Source organism: Anopheles coustani, chromosome 3 (genome assembly GCF_943734705.1).
Source record: "Anopheles coustani chromosome 3, idAnoCousDA_361_x.2, whole genome shotgun sequence".
In the NCBI taxonomy this organism is placed as follows: Eukaryota; Metazoa; Arthropoda; class Insecta; order Diptera; family Culicidae; genus Anopheles; species Anopheles coustani.
Window position 1 is genome coordinate 46,187,647 of NC_071288.1, and position 24,676 is coordinate 46,212,322.

Genomic DNA, 24,676 nt, shown 5'->3' on the forward strand with positions numbered 1-24,676 from the left:
CGCGCAAGGAGTGTTTGATTTTTTTGTTTGATTTTTCCTTTTTCTATTTTCGTACCGGATTATAAACCAAGATGCAAAAACGGCCATTGCTCATTTGGAGTAAATGAGGGTTCGGCGGGAAGCGGGTTTGTTCGGAAAAGTTATTTCTTTTGCTTATGGCTAGGGAAAGCATGCTTATCGTTGCACTGTTGTGTGGCGTCACTTGCTGCGTCCTAACTATGAAGAGCAAGAACTGTATTAATTTTATACAAAAAGTGCCTTGAAATCATTAAACAAAAACTAATTTTTGTTTGTTAGTAAACCAATGACACGCTTTTTAAATCAAACAAATGTTTACAAACTTTCTATGAACACTATTCCGGAGTTTTAAATATCGCTAATTATCGAGTCATAGTTCATACACAACTTAAACTCCAACCATTTAATCCTTTGTTTCGTTTCAAATAGCTCGATTTATATTTTATAAATGTAATTTTTCCTCGTTCTTTTTTTCTGGTGCATTAAACATATACTTTTTATTACATCTCATATTTCACACCGATTCTATGATGTGAGAAACAAAATACTAATTAGTCCACCGTATCCAGTATTTAATTTCAGCGTTTCGTTCATAGTGGAACTATTTTTTTTTGAAGTTTGTTTGGTTTTCATTAAATGTATACTTACCTCACGCCGTCCTAATCCTAGCACAATTGAATGGAGCGAATAAACTGGATTTAATTTTTTCCCGCAATCATAATACTCGTCACTGCATAATCGCATGATGTTCGGATAAACGCTAAAACAATAGCAGCGTAATGACACGGGACGCGTGAAAACATATGCTTTCGTTTCTTTTTTGCACCATAGTGAAACAATCAATTGCCGTCCCTTTTGCTCGAACGGCAACTGTTATCCGGTAGCGAATAACAGAAGCATCGGCGTTGGCCAGGAAGCCGTTTGGAAAGCGGACGCGTGTAATCCGCATATCAGTGCTCCCGTGCGTTTCATACACGAAATGGTTGCAATCGAAAAATTATAAGATAAGTTATGTTAGAGAAGAACAAGTAGAGAAAAAAGGCGATGGTGGGAGAGGAAAACTTAAACAAAACAAACAATATGGAATGTTTTGAAAACAAACTCTCCTAACAAGTCAACACGGCCGACCGCCAAAGCTTACGGTTGTTTTGCATTTTTCTTTACACTCGCTAATGTCAACCGTCGCACCGGGTTGACGGAAAACGCCCGTGCCGCACCGAAAGTTGGAAAAGTCGTGCAGGGCGCCTCACTAGAACCTTGGCGCGCGCGACAAAACACCGCTCGGTCCGCTGGGAACCGGGCCGGTGTACGAGAACCGTGAACGCATAAATATGTAAGAATGTTTGCAATGGTGCAAAATTTCTCGGTCAAATATTTACCCTTCTGCTTCGGCCGCCCACCCCAGGGTGTTTCGTGCGGTTGGCCCAAACGCGCTGGCACCACAGAAAGTCAGTAGCCAAAGTGTGGCCAGGTGTGCTTTCTTTGTGGTGTTGCCTTCGAGCTAGGGCGAAGGGTTGCCCTTGGCATCGAATGGAACTAGAACCGACTGGAACTGAGTGATAGGGTGGGGGAAGGGGGTTGTTGGTTGACGCCACATTCTCGGGGAACCTTCAGGCGGAGGCTGTCGCAAGGTGGAATTTCAATATAGGGTGGGAAAAATTGGTGTCCTCTCGTCGGTTCGGAATGATGATTCCCATACTAGCCTCCGACCGAAGCGGGGTCTATGCCGACCAGGTGAGTGTCACAGTGAGGGTGCGTAGACAATGCCCAATTCGAACTCGTTCAGAGTACGACGCCTGGGACATATTAAGTTTCTCGTATATTTTTCCAACCCCCATTTTTTGGGTGTTCCTTTCTCACGAAGGAGATATATTGTGCCGAAAGATTTGTGTGCAAGTTTGGCCAACACATTTGTCGCTCCTTGAAGACCTCACAAGAGGTTGAGGTTGCCCGGTTCGGAACAAATTTAAATATTTGCCCACAACACATTGTGCCGACATTTCGGCAACCTTTGCCATGCACCGGAACCAACCAGGTTCGGTTTGAATTTGCAAGATTTATTTAATATGCTCGGCTATCACCTCGAACGGAGGGCTCATTGAGTTGGGCAGACTTTCTCTCCCTAGAGGTGCTTTCGCTTTTCCCACTTGTCTTTTCATGCCATTTTCCGTAAACAACCAGCGCAACCGGAATGGTGGAAAAAGGTCATTAGTAGGATGTATCATAAATTAAATGTTCTAGCAACATAATTGAAGCATCATCATCTGCCCGGAATTAGTTGCCCCCCTAACCTGCCGGCCGTTCCCGGGAGCAACCTTGTCTTGTGGCGTTCGAGTTGGAATAGTTTTAATGCTATTTGATTACACGAGGACAAGACCTAGGGGGGCGGGCAGAAGGGTGGTCGAGCTAACAAATGGGTTCAGTGTGCTCGGCAAACAAGTGATGAGTGTTCTTTTCCAGCAACCAGTGCCAGGATCTCTACCGGAAAGTGGCACTGCAGACCACATTAACGGTGGCAGGGAGCCTCCGGCGAGGGTAATGCGTTTGCGACCGTGTGTGTATGTTTGTTTGTTTTCTGAAACTAATATTAAACAAAGACAAACCACACCATTGTGTGTAGGTGCGGTGGTGATGGTGGTGGTGTATGGAGGGGCGTGACTGATCTCTAGCGCGCTTGAGGAAAAACTGGGAATGTGTTGCCGCCATGATTTGATACAATTTCCAGGCGCAAGTCGGGCACGCCGGGTTGGTGTTTTGTTCCGTTTGCCAAGATTGGCCTCCAACCGGCGGCACTAGAGACGTTGGTGTGGCAAATGAACCAGCGGAGAGGAAGGATTCGTGGCACACGCGCGAAGGAGACTGGGCTGGGTGGTGGTGGAAATAGATAAAATAAATTAATTCATTTCAACTGACGAGAACGGATGGTGGCACTGCCAAGTTCGAGCACGGAATCAGGTTCTTGGTGGGGAATCGGAATGAGGCCACCGAGGGGGAGGTGCGGAATAGACAAATGAATAAATATGCATAACACGGAAACAGGACCACGTAGCACCGGAAACAGTGGCGGCAACAAATACATGCGGATAGTGTATGGTTCTTTTTTCTATTCAAGTTTAGTCAAGAGAAAGCAAGCATATCGAAAACAACATACAAATCTACAAAAACGAAGGGAAGAGAAAAACTAAATAGTTCGTTAGAAATTGAAGAAAAATGGCATGCTCTAGAATCGCATTTTGATGAACCATATCGCTTTTTACACAAATGGAGACTCCTCGTTAAGCTGAAACCGAACCGGCATGCATAAGAAACGGATTTTAAAAAAACGTTGAATCTCAAAGAAAAAACACAAATATCACTTCCCCGTTTCTGAATCCCACGCGATTAGGCATCATGCTATTCGGAAAAATATTTTATAAAAGGGTCTCCGTTTGTATTTTATTTATTTTTTTTCAAAACATTTCGACAATGAATAAGATCAATTTTGAACAAACCAAAGAAAGGAAAAGGAGGCAAAGAAAATGTGTTTCCATTATTAGCATCAATAAAGTGAACGCTGAAGCAGAGGCAGTATACATAAGGTGTTTTGGATGGTGGGTGTATTTTTTTTTTTTCTTGCAGTAATAAGTGTGAATTTTAGCATGTTTCGGTTGTGGGTGTTAATTTGTGTTGGCGAAGAAACTGGAAATAGAACTGCAAAACAGCGATCGTATCAACGTATCTTATGGAATGAAAAACATTTCACTTAAATTACTAAATGTACCAACATCAGATCTATTTACATTGTGTCTGTTTTTACAATCGATCATTTTCGAAGTTTTCATTACCGTTTAATACATATCATGCGTAATGTTTAACTGGTGCTGATATTACTTTAATTGTATTTCAGTGTCAGTGGCATATGCCTTTATGTGTCATCTGCTGTACAAGCTCGAATAATTTATGTTTCATTTCAATTTCAGCACTTTATATTCTTTTATTATTATTATTAGATTCGTTATTCAAGATTCAACAGGTGAATTACCCCAATGAATCGTCAGTTTTAACAAATAGTTTACAAAACAATCTTCAGTTAACATTTATAACTAATTACTATGCTAACATTGAACAAGTGATTCCTTAACAGTAACAGAGGTTCGGTTAAAATCTATTATTATTTTTTATATGTTACTATCAAATATTTTATTTCAAATTGTCTATCATAAACGTTTGTTGTTATTTTACTTGAGTGTTGTCATTAATTTAAAAACATAAGCTTAAAGTCACTTTACCTCCCACGAAAACAAAGCAAACTGGTTCAACGTCATCTTCTTCTTCTTCTTCTTCAATGGCCCGCTCGCAGTTGAGCACGTCGTGCTGACATGGCCTGGTCACCAATCGTTCTCCAGGTAGCTCGGTCCATGGCTGCAGCCCTCCAACCCCGGTCGCATCCGATGTCTCGCAGGTTCTGCTCCACTTGGTCCATCCACCGAGCTCGCTGAGCTCCTCGTCGTCTCGTGCCGGGCGGGTCGCTGGTGAGCACCTTCTTGGTGGGGCATGAGTCCGGCATCCTCATGACATGCCCCAACCAACGAATCCTGCCGGCCTTCGCCACCGTCAGGATGTCCGGCTCGCCATACAGCTCAGCTAACTCGTGGTTCATTCTTCTCCTCCACACGCCCTGCTCGTACACACCGCCAAAGATAGACCGGAGCACGCGCCTCTCGAAGACTGCGAGGGCGTTGGCGTCCTCCGTGAGCAGAGTCCAGGATTCATGCCCATAGAGAACGACCGGTCTTATCAGCGTGCGGTATATGACACATTTCGTGTGCGGGAGAAGCCATCTGGACCGCAGGAGTTTGTGGAGTCCATAGTAGGCACGATTCCCCTGAACAATGCGCCTCCGGATTTCACAGCTCACGTTGTTGTCCGGAGTTACGACAGTGCCGAGGTAGCAAAACTCCTCTACTACCTCAAGTTCGTCGCCGTCCACTGATACACTGCTCCCCAGCCTGGCTCTGTCACTGTCAGAGCCTCCGACGAGCAGGTACTTTGTTTTCGTCGCATTGATCATTAGTCCAATCCTTGCGGCCTCGCGTTTCAGTCGGGTGTACGCCTCGCACACCGTCCTAGTGTTCCGCCCGATGATGTCGATGTCATCCGCGAAGCCGAGGAATTGGAGAGAGCGGGTGAAAATCGTGCCACGGATGTCGAAGCCCGCGCTTCTCATGACACCTTCCAGAGCGATGTTGAATAGAAGGCAGGAGAGTCCATCACCTTGCCTCAGACCCCGGTGGGATTCGAACGGATCCGACAGCATGTTCGAAATCCTCACCTTACACAGCACCCCCTCCATTGTGGCCTCTAACAGCCGAACCAGCTTCTCGGGGAAGCTGTACTGCCGCATGGTCTTCCATAGCTCCATCCTGTCTATGGTATCGTAGGCCGCCTTGAAGTCGATGAAGAGGTGGTGCGTCGGGATCTGGTGCTCCCGGCACTTCTGGAGGATCTGCCGTAGAGTAAAGATCTGGTCGGTGGTGGATTTGCCTCCAACAAACCCTGCTTGGTAGCTTCCGACGAAATCTGTAGCAAGGGGCGCGAGTCTGCAGAAGAGTATCTGGGATAGGATTTTGTAGGCGGCATTGAGGACTGTGATGGCTCGAAAGTTGGCACAGTCCATTCTGTCACCCTTCTTGTACTCTGGGTGGATGACACCCAGCTTCCAGTCCTCCGGTATCCTTTCCTGCTCCCAAATTTTCACAATTAGCTGGTGCATACTGACGGCAAGCTCTACCGAACCCATCTTGAATAGTTCTGCCACCAGCCCATCGCTGCCAGCTGCTTTGTTCTGTTTCAGCTGCTTGATGGCACTAGTGACTTCGTCCAAGGATGGTGGGAGCACATCGTCATCTACCTCCTGGCTAATGTGCTGCTCAATTCTGTCTGCGCCGCTGCTGGACTCCCCTAATTCCGCTCCGTTCAGGTGTCCGTTGAAGTAGCACTTCCACCTTTCGATCACCTCTCGCTCGTCCGTAAGAATGTTGCCCTCCTCGTCACGACACATTGCGACGTTTGGCGTGTAGCCGCCTCGTGTCTTCTTCAACATCCTGTAGAACTGGCGAGTTTCCCCCGACTGAGTTAGCTGCTGCAACAGTTGTTCATCCGACTCCTCGAAGCGGCGCTTCTTGCTCTCGAAGAGCCGGGTTTGCTGTGTCCTCAGTCGTTTGTAGTGTTCCACGTTCTGACGGGTTTCGCGCTGCAGCATTCGGGCGCGCGCTGCGTTCTTCTCGGATAGTGCCCGCCTGCACTCGTCATCGAACCACTCTTTCCTCTGGTTACGTGGCTTATGGCCCAGTGTCTGCTCGGCTGTGCTGTTGATGACTCGCTCCACCATACGCCAGTGGTCATCGAGGGACATCGTGGCGGTCGCGTTGTTGTCCGGTAGCGCTTCCCCAAGCGCTGACGCGTAGCCCTCGGCAACAGCAGGTATTCGCAGCCGATCCGTGTTTAGGCGTGGGGTAGGCCGGTGACGCAGTGTATTGACAGCGCAGAGCTTCTGCCGTAGCTTCACCATAACCAGGAAGTGGTCCGAGTCGACGTTTGCGCCCCTGTACGTACGTACGTCGATGATGTCCGAGAAGTGCCTTCCGTCTATGAGAACGTGGTCTATTTGGGAATATGTCTGCTGTGGTGATCTCCAGGTGTAGCTGAAACGAGGTTTGTGCTGGAAGAAGGTGCTACGGATGTTCATGTGCCTCGAGGCTGCGAAGTTGATGAGCCGGAGGCCGTTGTCGTTGGTTAGCTGGTGGACGCTAAAGCTACCAATCGTAGGTTTATAGGCCTCCTCTCGCCCGACCTGAGCATTTAGATCTCCGATGACTATCTTCACATCATGTTGTGGGCAGCGGTCGTACTCCCTTTCCAGCTGCGTATAAAACGCGTCTTTGTCGTCATCGCTGCTCCCAAGGTGCGGGCTGTGCACATTTATAATGCTCAGGTTGAAGAAGCGTCCACGTATCCTCAACCTGCACATCCTGTCGTTGATCGGCCACCATCCGATCACACGCTTCCTCATAGCACCCATAACAAGGAACGCCGTACCGAGCTCGTGCTTGTCTCCACCACTCTGGTAGATCATGCAATCGCTACGGTAGGGGCGCTCCGAGACTCCTTTCCAGCGAACCTCCTGAAGTGCTACTATTTCAAAGCCGCGGGCTCTCACTTCCTCTGTGAGTATTCTGGTACTCCCGGGTGAGGTAAGAGACCTGCAGTTCCATGTACCGAGTTTCCAATCGTAGTCCTTTTTTCGTTGCGTGGGTCGGGCATGATTGGTCCAAAACGGGTATTCTTCGTGGTGACTATTCGTTGCAATTGTACAGAGGGTGGCTTGCAAGGCCTCTCCCTCCGCCTCCTATCTCGTCGGTGGAACAACGCATCCTAGCTGTTTTACGTCCCGTAGGATGCCAGGACAGGGTGTACAGCCGCCCCTAACATGGGGAACAGACGCTGGTTCGAGCCGCTCCTAACATGGAGAACAGACGCTCGGGGATGAACTACTAGCAAGTAGCAGTCCATTCCCCCTCTCAATTCAGCCTTGCCGCCCATCCGCCCAAGGGGGTGGGTTTCCCCGTGTACCCAAGCTTGGATATTTAGGCGACAAGTTACCGTTCTGTACGTCGCGGACGTATTGAGTAGGAGTTGGGGAGGAGAGCCTATAGTAGCCTTCAGGAGGCGTCGGATCCAACCCTTTACAGAACAAACGTTCAACGTCATAGGTCCCGCATAATTGTCACACGTCTTACCTTGAAATTAATAATTTTAACAGCGCAATCACCCTTTTCCTGACCATTTGAACAATTTGAGTCATAATGGGGCCGCCCCCCTTGGGCGAAAGTGTACTGCGAAACATGAAAAGGGCCCGGTGCAAAAATAAACTCGCCAACGATAATAATATTTCACCAGGCAGGCAACGGGTTGCGATATAGTTGCACCGCACTGCAACAGAATGCAGAGAAAATGGTGCCGCGTTTCGGACGGGTACGCAAAACTGCGACAACATGCGGGCTGCTGGGAAAACGGGAAAACAGCACACCCGCCCGGCCCTGGTCGTCTACTTTGTACGATGAATTTTGCAGAGTTGATGTCGACCGGGGCCCAACGTCCGGGTTCGTGCGCTCATCTGCATTTGTGTGCTACTGCTAATGAAGTTCTGCTGCTGCCGTCGGTGAGAGTCCCACTGCCAAAAGTGCCTTCAGCATCCATTCCGGGGGCTTATCTCGGCCCGGAGGAACGGGGACGCAAGCGTCAGAGTTTTCTTTGATGTGGGCCCTATGCTGTGTCGGCATGGCGTTGCTAGTATTCGTCCGTGCCGGGCTCTGGTGCGACAGTTACCTATGAGCCGTCGAGGAGTTTTCATGGCATTTCCTTCCGGTGTCCCTCCGTCCAGCCGCAACGACTCGTTTATTTCGTCTAGGAACTGTCACCCAAATGGTACCGGCTTCAGTTTCCACGACCATGGATGGACCATTTTGTCGTGGAATTTTCGGGTGGACTATTGCGGTTTAACTTCGTTTGTTTTTTCACCAAGCAGCCCCGTGGGAAATATGCATGCAACAAATTGGCCACTTGAAGCGCGGCCAGCCGAAGAACAACGATGGAGGGGAATGGAAATAATCTCGTAAAAATAACGCGTTCTAGCACTGGGCACATCATTGCTGCTAATCGCCATTGTCGGTTGGACAAACACCGAGATGTGACGAGAAACTTTTCGACGACTGTTTGACGTTTGGGACGGAAGCAGTCGGAATCACAAGCGTATTGTCAGGCGGTAAAAGTTTTAATCGAATAACATGGCCACCGTAAAGCGGTCTGGTCGGCAATCCATCGATGCGAGCCGCTTGCGAAAATAAGTGAAAAGCAAACAGAGGAATGAAACAAGAAGAAGATGGAAAATGACGAGAGGACCTCGCGATGGCAGAAATGTACGATTAAGAAAAGCGAAAAAGTCGGCTGTGCAGTTGTCGCACGATGGGAAATTGACCATATTGACACCGACATCGGTTCGGGGTAAAAATAGAAGATTGACTTTAACGTCAGTTTCCAGCTTGTCGTAGACTTTTGGAGCAGTTGTACGCAATGACAAATCTTAGAAAATTTATTACAGTGGCTTTAATAACTTTAATGCATAAAGATAAAGATGGAACAATCCATTTGAACACCAACTTTCATAGTTGAACATCATAAAATAACATCATGTATTATGTTTTTGTCGTTCTTCGTAACCTCTTTAACTGTATTTCTATGTGAGATTTAAATTTACATACGGTAGATGAAAACAAGAACTATCTATTTGGGTGAATTTCAGCTTTAGTATAGCTTTTCCGGTTTACTGATAAACACTAAAATATATTGCTTTAAAAAATCGCAAAAATGCTTTTAGCAGTCATTTTGACCGCTCTTTTTAAGACGCTGTAAATTCCCTATTTATGAAGATTTTTTTCAAAAAAGCTACTTTTGAGTAAATTGGTTCACTGGGAAAATACAACACAGAGAAATCGATTAAATATCAATCATATAAAATATGTTGTTATTGTAATTTTTTAAATGTAGTGGTAAAAACCATGTAAAGAGTAAAAACCAAAAATCTCTTCTCAACCCCTTCTTCACCGCGCGTCGTCAAGCTAGTAGTTAAATATTTTTTGTGTATTTGATGTTGTTCCGAACGTAAACGAACATACTTTTTAATAAAACATGGTAATTAAAGTTTAATCTTGTTTGTTCTACCATTTATTTTATTTGATTTTGGTTTTTGATTAATTTGTAAATTCCGTGAGGTGACTAAACATCTATCTTTTATTTCATTGTTTTTGTTTCAGAGCCCTTTGGAGGTATAACCTGTCCACTCCGAGCAAGTTCACTGCTACGGTGCGGCTAGTGTCGCCTTTGGCCGTGGTGTGCCGGGCCAAAAATAGAACCAATCGAACAAACGTGCTACCGTGCCTCGGCCGTGCTTGTCTCGTGGCTGCGGTTACGATTGAGGCGTAAAATCCGGCCGATCGGAAGCGCTGATAAGGCGCATCGTTCCGCCGGATAGCTCCATCAAGTGCAGTTGCAGCCAGCTCAACTAGTCGCCTTTCCGGGTAAGTAAATGTTGTCTCTCACGGCCCGCACACGCACACAAGCGCACGAAGATGATGATTTAGTCGTTGCATCTCACGGCTCGGGGTTGCGTGGTTATCTCCCGGGGGGGGGGGGGAGGGGTCTGTCCGGCGGGCGAATCAGACATCGCCCGAGTGCTCTCGTAAACACTACACTTGGTGCTCGGTGTTTTGTCGGCCGCAACCTTCACCATGATCGCGCGATAGTGGCGATAGCGCAGTTCCGCTTCTCAGTCTCCCTCTGCTCCCCCCCTCCCTCTCCCTCTCCCTGCTAACCGACGAAGACGAGGGGGAGGGTTGGATTATCGCCGTCCGAACTCCGTCTCAGTGTATCGCGCGCAACGGAACGGTGAAGATGGCGCAGGCGGACATCGGGCAGTTCTTCGCCGAGCACGACATCGTGCCGGTGCTGGTGGACCGGGCGCCGCAGTCGTTCGCGAAGGTGGTGTACCGCGGGAAGAAGCTGGTCGACGCGGGGAAGGAGCTGTCGCCGACCGAGGTGCGCGAGGAACCGAAGGTCGAGTGGTACGCCGACCCGACCGCGCTGCACACGCTGGTGATGATCGATCCGGACTCGCCGAGCCGGATGGAGCCGTCGAACCGGGAGTTCGCCCACTGGCTGGTCGGCAACATCCCGGGCCGGCATGTGCAGAACGGCGAGACGCTGTTCCAGTACGTGCCGGTTTTCCCTCGCTCCGGCGTCGGCTTCCACCGGTACATCTTTCTCGTCTTTCGCCAGCAGTCCTGGAACGACTATTCCGAGGCACCGCGCGCGTCAAGCAAGTATGTTCGGTGTGGCCCGCGGGGTGGGGCTTTTCCCACCCCGCATTGCCTTCAAAGCTGATTCTTTTTCCCAACCCTCGAGATAGCAACCGGACGCCGAGGGTGCGCTTCAGCACGCGAGATTTCGCTCGCCGGTACAGCCTAGGCCAGCCGGTGGCCGGTAACTTCTTCATCGCGCAGTACGACGACTACGTGCCGGTGGTTCTGGCCAAATTTCCACCCTCCGACGATTACTGACGACCTCGATGGCGGCGAACAGTTCCCTGCCGAGTTGCCAACCGATCGAAATCAATTATCGCGATCAAATAACACACCACCGGCCGTCCATTTTGTGTTCGACCTTTCGCGTGCATTTCAAACCGAGGTGAGCGGAGCGTTTTCCAGCGTGTTCATAGTGTGGTTGCGGTTTCCGAAACTTCCTTCTGCCGCCGCATCGATGAACGTCGATCGTATCGTTTCCGGTAGCGATAAAACTCATTACAACAGTTCGATTGAAGCGCTAGTGAAGTGACAACCACTTCACTGTTGACATTTCAGCTCCAAGTGCTCGCCAAGCCAAGCCGAACGGTTCGGTTACAGCACCGAAAATCCGCTTTCCATTCCAAACACCGACGGCACACGTGTATGTTTCGTATCGTTCGCCAATCGACCGCATTGTGCAAGCGGTTTCCGTTCAATACCGGTGCGCAAGCTGTTAAAATATTAAAACTGTTAAATCGTGAAACCTTTAATCCCGTACGAACACTCGAATAAATATTGACCGAAGTGTGCGAGAGCGTCAAGGTTCGCCCGAGAGAGATGAGGACGTAGCACTGTTTATCCTTCAGCTCGACGGGTGGTTGCGTAAGCCGGGCAGGGAAAGTTTGGCAAACTGTAGGTAGATTTGCAACGTTGTAACGCCGGTGAGCGAGTGGAATAGTTAATTGTGTTCAACCTGACCTGATTATGAGCAAAACTGGGAGCTTTTCTTTTGCGCCACCAAAGGTCCTTCTGTCGACCTTACGAGCGCTTTGTCCAAATTTGTGCGTTCAAAACCAAAAAAATAAATAAACATACACAAACTCACTCATGACCCCCAACCCGAGTTCGCATCCGTTCTGGATAACCGTTGCACTTTCGCTGATTGAATTACAGCAATGAGTCATGATTGCACGGTGCACAACCTCATCTGCTTCACCCTGTGAGAAGCACCGAGGATTCGCCAGTGGGACGCGAATGTTGCGCTTCGTTCTCATTTGGATGATTTTATTCCACTCGTTATACACGCAATCTATGGGGCCGGGGGGTCGTGGTTCTTTCGCCAGTGCGTATGTAGTTTAACAAGAGACAGCAGCGGCTCCCTAGAGTATAACGATTGGATTCCATTGCTTTGAGTTAGCAAATTGACAAGGTTACATTGGAAGGAGGCGGTTGAAGGGGGGTCCCGATTGGCTGCGAGCCTGAAATGATACATCATACGCGTAAAATTATTTCGTTTTCTTTTTAAACTAATGGAAGATTTTGGATAAGATTTAGGAATAGATAAGATGTAGGATAAGATGAAATAAAAATAAAATATATTTTTTCATCTACTATGTGAAGCTGGTCATGCATTAAGTGTAGCAAGAAGTGTCTGTAACCACAATTGTCAAATGTATAATAAACTAAAATTTCATAAAAATTCATAAGATTTTTCTTCGCTAACGATAAAACAAATCCAACACAACTATTTAAGTGAATTAAGAACGACTTGTTTTAATTTTTTTCTCTGTGTTTTTCATACCGTTGTTGCATAACTAAACAATTGTAGTTAAGTTTAGTTTGTATTTTATTTGTAATCTTACAGTGTACACGGAGGAAACCTGTAAAATATCTCAAAAAATTATATAAATAATTGATAGTTTTCAATCTAAATTGTAAAATTATTGATACCGCATTTTAAACGTACTACAGGTTGTATCTAAGCTGTTGTTTTTCCCCTTTGAAAAGTGGAAACTATAAGATCTTTGTTTAGCTGCACCAAGGATTTATATTGCAGCTCTTTTGAGTATAATCTGTCCGAACAATTTCAAAATTATATTATTAAACCGACGTTAGTTACCCCCAAAGTTCGCCTGTGGAACCATCAAGCCGTAAGCAAGATGATACAACACTCCGTTTATGGTAATTTCACATGTTTGGGAAATCCCAGGCGTTACAGAGCGAGTTCAAAATCGAGCATCAAAAATAACGACGAAACGTTACAGCGAATAAAGGCACCTATGTACCCTCGCTTATCCATACCCCGGAACACGATTGGTGGTGCGGGTTCTGGTATGCCAAAAAATTCAATTGGTACCATTTCGCAGATTGTACTCCAATGTAGTAACATTATTAAAATGTTAATCCCTTCCGAGCGCCGGACGCGCTGCGAGCGGCCTGGATGGCATCCAACGTGGCATGTCTTTTTTGCGCCCCTTTTTGTAATTGGCCATTTGCCCGGATCTTTTCAGAAGAGGTGGAAAAACTGCAACAAAAAAATGTAGCGTAAAGCGAGATAGACAAAATAAACGCGGGAAGTATAAACTGAGTGAAAAGTTGCTTCACGCCGTACACCGACATGGAATGGACTGTACGTACGTCATGTGGGAAAGTATGTTTAGGGCTGGGCTGGATAGCGATCTTGCACTTTCTTTTTCGCTCGTGGTGCTCATGGAAAAATGTCCCCGCCTCCCCTCCGTCCCTTTCGTCACCAGTGGGGCAATTTTTCGGTCATCGTGCAGGATTTAGGATTTAGCACAGGATGGACTACTACCCCCATGCCGGTTGGCGGTAAGCCCGCGATCGCTTTCAATGAAGATCCATTTCGGTACCGCAAATCATTGCCTCCACCGTATGCTGAGCGTACATTTTCCTAGACCAATCCTGCAGCATACCGGGAATGCCGGGTGCAAAAGAAAAAGAGAAACCCTTTGGTTCTCTGCGAAATACAGCCCGTTTTAGCGAATGCGGTGGATGATATGACATGTTTCGTAAATTTGATGCCGGTACGGCTGGGCTGTTTGTATTTTTTTCTCCTCTACCTCGTACTTCATCGCTATCACACCGTCTATCATGCATCGTTTGTATCCAGCTCACGGTTGTGCACAAAAAATATCCAGGATGGAACCGCTCGAGCGCGGAATTCCGGCGAATAAATAGATTAAACATCATCAACGCAATTATTAACCGTGTTCCAAACCCGGGGAAAAAAGGTGGAGTGAAAATTTTAAAAGGAACCATTGGAGGAGCATGCAAACGAGAGTTTTCAGCAAGGGGTTTGCATGAACCACACTGCTGCCATTCGTGATCTGTTTTTCACCTGTCGAGTGTTTGTTCATTATCACGGGTTTGCATATGTAGATCGGTTCGAGTTATCTGCGATGAAACAGTGTAGAATCTTTCGCTTGCGATAACCACCCTGTCAATGTTATGGGACTGGAAAGGAATGAGGATGTATCTGCACGATGGAAAGCTGATAGTAACATTAAAATAATAAATTATGTGTCTCACCGTTTTGAGTTGCGGAAAATCGGGAAAAAATATTCTACCAAGTTTGGATGCCATCGATTTTCTAGAACGTTTTGGAGTGACTCGGTGACCTTAGTGTTGCAAAGTCGGATGAAATTTGCATCTCATCCATCATTTTATCAGGAGAAGGCACGCACCGGAAAGCCATTGTTTCGGAGCAGAACTGTCAGGATTTATTAATCTTAATTTACACCGTTCGGAGAAATGATATTAATTGATATTTATCTTTTGTCTGCTTTAAAGTACAAAGAAAATCCTTAAAATTTTATTTATTGTCCTTGGTTAAGAACAAAAATTCGTTATTTGTTTCTTGCAATGCTCCTCGGTTTTAGCTTTTCTTCACTGATCTAGAAATGGTAATCGTTTTACCAAGTCGAATCACTTTAAATACGTCAAACTGTAAAATGAAAGAACACTTCATGCTCAGTATATTTCTCCATCTTTGTCGTGTCGACGGATGGGGTGATGAGCCGCCACCAAATGTTAGAATTCTTTGGTTATCCACTGGATGAAATGAACCTTTTCCTTTGACTGACAGCCGCTCGGAGATGGCAACTAGCCGCCTGGCGGCCACTTTTCCCGACGGCTGTACACCACTACACCTGGATCCCGATGAGGACGAAATTTTGTAAACAAACCGTACTCCTCCGGCCACAAACCGACACTGGAAGTTGCCGTCCAGTTCCCGTTGGCACATGCGCATCAGCTCCGCGTGGGGTAATACATGGAGCCGAAGTTGCCGTTTTGTATCATCATTGAACGGAGTGTTGCCGCAGCCGAAGGGATCCAGCCTGGCCGAGTTGTTGGTGCCGTTGTTGCTTCTCCGTCACTCCGGAACCCGAAGCTTATGGTCGGCTTGGAAACGACGGGGACGTCCTTTACCTTCTGGCTTGGTGTCCACTGGCATCCGGTGCGGCTAGTTTACGTCGTGACTTTGCCCGAAGAGGTCGACCCGTCGTGCCGCCGTGTGTTTTGAAGCAAAAGGAGCGCGTACACATTTTCGCCGCCTTTGGAGAATTGATTGTGTCTGGCCGATGCTGTGGCTTACCGACTGATTGTCTAACAGTAGGTCTAACAGACAAGTCGTTAGCTGCTGGCCTACATCGGTTCATTCTACGATTAGATTCCGTTCGACGCCGTTGGTGATGGAACAAAACAAAAAGTGAAACGTCACCGAGTGCGTGGAAATCCGACGAGCAGAGAATCCCCCCGAGAACTACCGGATGAAAATTACTCGAGTTGTGTTCCGTTCACAGGTGAACCTCGATTGATCCAGACTCCCGGGAGCGCCTCACTGGCTTACGTTCATCTTTCGATCTTCGGCTTGACTTCGCTCGGTGGTGGATTGCTTGTCATTCCGTTAATTTACTTGCCGCTTGTCTGTATGCCGAAGAAAACGCCCGGGAGCGAAGCAGTGATTGCGACGCGGGCTACATGAAGCATGGCGCATCGATGTGCCAGTGTTTGCCGGTGGTGTACGTGTGCCAATCTGCCAAGCGGCCCGGTATCGGGGCGTACCGGCACGGGCCAAGGTTTATGCCGGCTCGACTCATTACGGTCGGTCTGAAAATCAAATGTCATTAGTGTGCCATCTATTTGTCTGTTGTGGTTGGTGGGTGGAAGCGTAAAGGGGGTATTCCGGGGGGGGCCGTGAGAGCCAAGGAGAAAAGGAAAGCGCTCACCAAGGAAGCTGCCAAATATATCAAACGGTTGCGGTGGAGGCGCCTGGCACTTCACTTTTGCACCGGAGCTTTAATGAAGCTACGCCTGAAGGTAGGCAAGTGAGTCGTAATCCGTAGCGCACAATCAAAGCAAGAGTGTGTGGTATGCGGTATGCCTGCGGGTAATGGAAAGTGATGGAAGCTTCGATTGTTGAGTGCAACTGCGAAAAGTGAAAATCGAAAAGAAAATCTCCTTTAATAATTAAATAAAGGATTGCTTGTGTTGGAGAGGGTGAAAACATAGTGCGAACAAAAGGAGTGAGCCCGTTCGAGGATTACGAAAGGCGACTGGTTTTGCGAGACGAGGCTCTCCAGTACGGTCACACGACCGGAAGTTTCATCAGAACCCGGTGCACCTTAGACGGTCTATGGCAAAAGGAAAGTAGCGAACTTTTGCTCGAACCATCGAGAGTGATTTCACGTCCTCATCAACTTCAGAAAGCAAGGTAAGCAAAATAGAAAGCACCGCCCCACTTGGCGCCTAGCTGACTTCCTGACAATCTGGTGGCCACCTTTGGGACTTGCTTGAATTTAAAATGCACGATGCAGCTCCCAGCAAGGTATGGTAAGGTTGTTTGGGGCAAAAAGATCTTCCATATTTTTTCCTAACAAAAGGGGGGAGTTTCCGGCACACAGAACAGTGGAGCGGAAGTAAGCACGAACTCATTATTAAAATTTTACCGTTCGTAATTAATTATTTTGATGATTACCAACTCCTGAAATCCATCCGGTTGCTCCGGCACGGCCATCTGCTTTTACCATTGGAAAGCAACTCGCAGAGTAAGTAATGGCTCTGGTGGACGAAAAAATAAACCCATCTCCATGGTGCGGAGCATCGCGGGAACGTTCGAAGCTGTTAGGAAGTGAACCCATTCCATAAATTCCCTATCACTTTTCCTTCGCACAGTGCACGGAGGAAAGTGAATCCATCGACCGGGCAGGGCGGTTCTGGCGGTGAAACGAGAATGAAATTTATAATCTCTACCCATAATTAGGCCCCGGCCGGCGGAAGTAATCATGGCCGGTGGCGCATCTGTCTGCGCTTTCCCGGCACCATCGCACGGTTGCCACCGCGCGCACAAAACCCTCGGGTGGCATCTATCGGAGATTTATTGAAGCGCAGAGTTTGTGTTCGACGTGCCCATCCGTTCCGGTTGATTAACTTCAAACGATGCCAAACAACATGGTGGCTAGCGTTGAATGATTCCGAAAAAAAGAGAACTTAGGCGAATGCCATGGGAAAAAAGGAAAACTCAGCGGAACTCGGGGGAAATGCACGGCAAACAAACGTGTTTACAGGTGGGATCATTGAAACAGTTGAACCATACTTTAATCGGCCTACCAGAGCGTGTCCCGCTGAATGAAAGAGATTAATTTAATTACAAACTACCGGTAAACCCCTTGGCAACGCCACTTCAGGCAGGCAGGAGTGTAACAAACAAGCGAGGGATGCAACATAAAATGTAATAAAAAAGTATAACGTACAGTCAGCTCTAAGAAACGATTTCAAAACAAGCATCAGGTGGGATGGTGAGAAATTAAATTATCTACCGTTTATGTTTTCCATTTTTCCTGCAACCGTTTTTCCCATCCTCGAGCGAGGTTTTGTATGGCAAATCTGCACTAATCCACCGGAGAACTAATAAGCTGTGGTTGAGGGTCCTAGGCTAGGCGGGTGTAAAAGGAAAATCCATCGATCCTTTTGTGTCGGTTTCGTACCTCTTCATGTTGTTGTCTGCCATGTTTCTACACCCGTTTCGCAATGTTTGTTCATGATAGGAATTAATTTTTCTTAAACAAATCAAATATTTGTCATCCTCCCTCCAAGTGGATCCATTAATCATCCTATGGCTGGAAAACATTAATTACGTGCTGGCCCGGATGAGGATGGACCAACCATCTGTCATGGCGGGATGGTTTTGCGGTGTCCTTTGAGAGATTGATAGGCAGTTGCTGTCGGTGTCAAAGGTGATGGAAGATTTGTAGCAGATATTTAAAACTGAACAAGGGGCTTTGCATGTATTGGACAATTCTCATGTTTTTTTCCTAATGTTTGACTAGCGAAATTTAGGTCAGTTAAGCTTTCAAATCGTGTTCATTTTTACAAACCGAACCGTCCAAATGGCTACGGTATCGTGTTCCTTGATGCAATCAACAGTGCCATCAGCCCAACAACAAATGGGATTTAATTTTACGGTCCATGGTTTGTGAGGGAACAGGTCTAGAGCTATTCGCTTAATCATTTCCGTGCTACTGTTTGGTGCTGTGCTTATCACAAGAAAATCATTTATTCCGTGCTATTGTTTTCGATTAAAATTCGCCCCAAATCGATCCAATTAGAGGGGCACCGTTGTTCGGTGGTTCCGTTTCTAGATGCGAACGGATAAAAAAGCAGCAATGCTCTTCGGAGGACGATGTTACCCGATAGCACCAGAACGTCGGAATAGCCTTTGTACCAATGGTGTGCGGTTGAAAGGGCAGAACTGATACGGCCAAACGGGCATGCGGCGAGAGTAAGACACGAGAACTATATTTATACCCTTGAGAGAGGCGAAAAAACAATCTGAAAGCATGGATCCCGCTCTTGTGGAGGTCGCAAAACAAGACACAGAAAACAAAAACAAAAAAGCCTCTAAAACAATGAGCAACGACGGTCAATCAAAATTTTGCCGGAAACTTAGCGGGTGAGGAAACATCGTGGGAAAACAAAGGAAAGCGCCCATGCCTGCCCGTGCTGCTGCTCATTGACACGCTCAATGGTGCACGATTGTCGCTTGGGAACGGCCCTTAACGGCCTGCCGTGGGACGGAAGGAAGTAGGACGTTGCTTGTGCCGGTAGGCGCTTTTCTTTCTTCGTGGTCGCGGCTCGATTTTTCCTACGCTTTCTCCGTTCCGTTACGCCACCGGTGGGAAGGTTTGCGGGAGCGAAAGCTTTGAAGAGGCGTTCGAGGAGGGGCGGGTGGAAAACTTTTGCCACTTCCTGCTGCTTTTCCCATCCGCACGACGAACCTATAGCCTGCCGTTGGAAAAATCGACGACCCGAAAGAACTTTGCCGGTTTCTAATGAAATATTTGCCGTGATTTATCATCGTCCTTACCACTTCATTGCCCACATCATACGCGACGGCATCGAGACTACCGTGTGAGTGAACCCGTGGCTGGGCGTGTGCCGAAAGAAAACAAAGGGAAAGAGAAAATCATTCACTCCGTTGGCGATTTTCGCCCGTTGTTCCTCGCCAGGTTTCTATTTTTTAATTTTTATTTTATATATTTTTAACTTATTATATATTTAAGTTTCACGGTCGCCTCCTTCCCGTCGAGGCTTGTCCTACCTCGTTCCCGTGGCACACCGATAAGAATCTTGCTTCACTCGGCCAACCCCAGCCGGCGAACGTTTCTCGACTGTTTATTTGGGTCCGGTGTGCCCCGACAGCCGTCACGCCGTTTCGGTTTCCTTTGACGCGCCTACGGTACGCTTGCCATCGGATTTTCCCATTTTCCCGACCACTCCTCCCACGGGTGTCGCACAACTGTATTATCACTGTTTTGCGGGGGTCCACATGGATTCTCTGATTAGATTGGCCCGAATCACCAAACCCTCCCCGAAGAAAAGTTGCGCCATCCAGTGAGGGTTTGTCGTACGGCCGTTCTTCAACTTCTCGAACGTCTTGCAAAAGGAAGTGTGCGCGCGTATGTGTTCGTGTGTACTCATTGGAGTGTGTGAATACCGGGCCCGATTTGGTCTGCTGTCCTTATGCTTTAGTGACGGCTTCCGGTCGGCAGCGTGGGACGGCGAAGTTTTATTCGGTAGAAAATTTCATTTCCCAGCCCCGTGACGTCTGCGACGAGGCAATAAATAGTCGCCGGGGGAAAATGAATTGAGTGACAGGCCGAAAATTTCGAAATTTGTTTCGCACACGCCCCACGTGGCGGGCTGTGTTTGTGCTGGGTGTTAGGGGCTAGGCAAAATGCTCGGTTGGCCCCGGTGAGACCAGCGCACCCGGGTGGTAATTTTTATAGGATGTATTCTCCGTGGATTTATAAATGGATTACCGGTGCTGGTTGTGAATGGAAATGGACGTGGCTTCACGTGATTCCCCAGTGGGGTCCGGGGGAAAATGGCATCGGAGCGATCGGGACGAAAGCACAGGCAGGCGGAAATAAAACCCGGAAAGTGACAGGGAAGTGAAGTTACGATTGGCCGCCGTCCGAGAGCGTATTGTTTCGAGAGCGGATAAACTTTGATTGAGTTGGAAATGCCTGCCCGTGGCATTCACGTGCTTTCGGTGTGTTTGCAAAATAGATTGACTTGACAGGGATAACTTTTGGCGCAAAGTTTGCTGCTTTGTTGCGCAAAGGGGATTGAGGATTGTTATGGTTAGGCAATGCAATTATCTGCTTCATGCTAGCGTCGCTCGGCTAGATGTAGGCAGCAAGGAAAACAAGTTTTTATATTTGAAGCTTGTAGCTGAGCTGAATCTTCAGTAGTCGCCAGAAGTCGTAATTGTCCCAGCATTATTTTATTTTCCCCGAATTGAATCAATTGATCTCCAATCTAAACTTTCGCCGGGGATTCGACTGGATCGATCTTTTTGCTTCCGTTAGTTTCATTGATAATGTTAACCGTAATTGATGTGCTCTAATAAATAAATGTAGGTGAAAAATGTTTTTGTATATCAAAGAAACACCTCTAGTAACAATTCTTTGAATAATTTCCTTAATTAGGAGAAAATGTACGAATGTTTCCTCATCTGTTAGTGACAGAGTGCAATGATAGCTAAAGTTTGAAGCACTCGAAACTGTGTTTGCGGCTTGAAAATAAAACAGACGTATATTTAAACAAAAGCCCTACGACAAGAATTCAGAAATTATTACACAGAAAACGTAAATTTACGTTAGAATCATAAAAATAAATAGGTTATTCAAAAACGATTGAGCATGAATTTGATTGTGATGCTAAAAAAAAAAAAACTTTACAGAAAAACCATTCGGACCAGTTGCCAGTAGATTATCAATTATTTCGTAAAACGTACCGCAGCCTGTCGGGTTGCGAAAGAAACTGCACCAATGATGATTGGTTGGATACCGTTCCGCGCCATATAATCCATGACCTGCCGTACCGGCTTTCCTGCGTGCAAACGAAATGTTCTGGCCGTGGCCTGATAAATTCGACGAAGTTGAAATTTATATCGCCTGCGCCCGAACAATCGACGCGTTTGCCGAGATAAAATGCGCTGCAATTCGAGTGTATCCGCGTGTGTATGTGCGTTTTTATTTTTTGACTATGGATGCATCGGCATCCACGAATTGCTGCACCAGCTGTGTGCAAGCGGGGTTCTGTCGAATGGAAAATTGAGCGGAACCAACGGCAAAGGAATGGATTAACTAGTTAGCTTTTTCCGAGCGCTCCCAAAATCCTCACCGGTTGTGTGCGTGTGCGGTGAGTTTGTTTTCGCTCTCCGGAATGGTAAAAGAATGGTTTTCCTAACGGTGGGAACCTTGTACTGGGGAGGAGGACGAAGAGGAAACAGGGGAAGCAGTACAAGCGTGATAACATGCACCCACGAGGGCAAGCTACAGCCAGGCCGGAATTGCGTCCAGATTTTCGCGATATGCGTTCGGTGGTCGGTGCAATTTTTATTTATACATTGCTAATGCAAACACTTTCCGTGGCTCGCACGGTCCCGAGACCGCAATCGGCCATGGCACCCGGCCGGTGGCTTCGCGTTTGCCGGCTGCACCACGTTGTCCTTTAATGCTGCTGAATATTTATTAGCGCTGGACACGGGCGTACCGTCGCATTGGGACACGCTTTTTCCAGTACGACGACGGGGGTGCAAGAAAGGGAGACGGTGGGACGCAACACCGAGAAACCAACTAGCCGACCATGGTGGACTGATTATTGGACGCACCCGGTTTGCGTTTGCCGGAACGGACTGCAATTTCGCAGAGCAAATAGTTTCGAGTTTCAGAACCCGCTCAAGGGTGGAAAGTAATTGATCGGACTATAGGACGCCCATTTTCCGGGACATTTTCCACCGCACCGAGCAGTTACAAGAAGCAGCGGTTTTTGCGTGGACCATTTTTTTCCCACCGCACCCTCATTTTGACCGGGTTTCTGCATCGCTCGGTAACTGAGCATAAAATCCATTATGTGGCTTAGTTCAGAGAAATTCAGGATTTTGCTACCCCCAGCACGCCGCTCGCTGTCGTTGACACGATCCACAGCGCCCTACCACCATCATAGGCGCTGTCGTGGTAGCCACGGCATTGCCCTATAAATATGGCAACACTTCGTGTTAATAGCGATAATAAACTGTACGTGATTGAGCGCCGTAAAAAGGGTCTTGCAAGCCGTTTTGGAATATAGACTTCTACCACCTTCCGCCAGGGGGTGCTGTTTGTCAGCGTCACTGGTTCGGTTTGACTTTTCGGAGGGTAAGCAAGAACAGGCGGGATATGGGTGGCGGGAAACCATTGTGGCGAACGAGGCAGACTGTTTTGTGTCGACGTTGGAGGATGGCGTGCAATATTGAAGCTGACGGCCGCACGGTGCTCGATGGCTGTTTATTGCTGCACACTACTAACCACATTGCTAAAGGATTTTGCATAAGCTAAACGCCTCCGGTTTCACTTTGAAGCGAAAGGGCAGTTGATGGTTGGGTATTGTTTAAGCGTCTTGTAAAGTGCGATTTGGAAAACGCTCATACATGCTATGAATGGTTTTTAGCAAATTCAGTTTGATCTTTTTAAAATCGCTGCATGCTTCAACAACATAAGTACATTGTGTTCGTAAATATAAAAATAATAGTTTTACTACATAAAACGGGGTAAAATTCACCAGCAGTTAAAAAAAGCTAGATGAATTCTCCAAATTTAAATTTACTCCATTATTTTCAACACCAACACCGTGTGTCATTTTTTAATAAAACCACAAAAGTAACTGATAAATTACATGAATGCATAATAGTACAAAATCTGGAATTCATTCAAAATTCATACCACGAATCGATGATGTGAATGTATAAATATATTATTAACATTTCCCCGAATGGAAACTCCGAATATTACTGATTCTGATCAGTCTGAATCCAATGATATCGTACCAATCTTTTTATAAAAATAGCTATGTTATTTAGATTTAAATAAATAGATATATTAGACAATTAATTGAATCGAATGATTGGCAATCGAATAATTAATCGAACATAAATCGAACTTCTGAGAACCAACTCTGTGCTTATTCATTTACGTATAATTATGCATGCACGAGCTGCTTCGTGCTACTGGGTTTTACAATTTCTATCGAAACAGTGGTAGGACAAAGGGTTTGGTGACGTTAGAGCTTTAATATTTCAAATACAGGCTACGGTTGCCAAACCACAGTTTTAACACGAACCCGTCACCAACTACCTCGTTCATGGGAAGTGCTACACTTTTGAGTTGTGAAAACCGGGTCAACTTGTCTGTTTATATCGCTTTATAGAAAAAGAATCACCGTCCTGCGGATTGCAATGGAAACTGGTGTGCAATGGAGGCGCCTAGTGGCGCGTGAACAAACGTGCTGTACAAAACGGTTACACATGTCCCACCGGCAATTGTCTATGAGGATGGTGGGAAAAAAAGGAATGAATAATATCAGCCGATTACGTTGGTTTTGGAATCGTTGGTGAGAGATAACAAAAAAGGGTTGTACTTGTACCTTGTGTACACGGTAGCTGTTGGAAATTTGATCTCGGCACGGTGTTGGGCTTCGTTTGATGCAGAATAAAAGCAAATGAATTGCATCTGAAACAAAGTGGAACGTATGCACGGGAACAGAGTCATCTGAGTATTCTAGGTATAGCACTTCTGCCTGCATTGCAATCGATTTGTCCTAGTCCTCCACTCTCTCAACCGTAGCCAGAACGGAGGCCACAAACGCCGTCACCGTTAAGGCTCGATGAGAAAAGCTGACCTCGAACAAAAACAGCTGATGACTCGGTGGGTATAATTTTTCCTGTGCGTTTTTATACCACCTTTTTGTTGGGTTATTTAACATATTTTTTGTTGAAGGGTTTTATTTCCCACACTTCCCACACACCAGCGCAGTCCAGGTGATAAATAGTTTGGTCGCAGTCGAGCTTTCGAACCGAGCGGACGTGTTCTGACGGAGCTCCCGTACGAAAGAACAGAGAAACAGAGAATAACCGAAAAAAAAACCGAGTGTTCTGTCGGAGCTCCCGTACGAAAGAACAGAGAAACAGAGAATAACCAAAAAAAAAAAACCGAGTGCGCCACGAGCGAGGCCATACATACGAGGCCTGAGTACTCAGCGGCGTGTTCGATCGTGTTTGATCGTGTTTGACTGAGGAATCACGAGTCCCAGTCTGGTATAGTGCGAGTGTGTGTGCTTGTGTGCGCGTGGCAGGCGAACATCTGCACCAACGGAAATTCCCCAGACTGGAATAGTGTGCTGGCGTTGCTGAGGGCCCAAGTTGAGAGCGGATTTGA

General features: G+C 46.9%; 1 protein-coding gene across 1 annotated transcript; it reads left to right on the plus strand.

Moving 5' to 3' along the window:
* Window positions 1-10,506: 10,506 nt before the first annotated feature.
* LOC131259011 (protein D3-like) lies at window positions 10,507-11,171 on the plus strand. The gene is made up of 2 exons (XM_058260421.1): window positions 10,507-10,934; window positions 11,021-11,171. The coding sequence occupies exons 1-2, from the start codon at window positions 10,507-10,509 to the stop codon at window positions 11,169-11,171; spliced, it is 579 nt and encodes a 192-aa protein (XP_058116404.1).
* The last annotated feature ends 13,505 nt before the right edge of the window (window positions 11,172-24,676 follow it).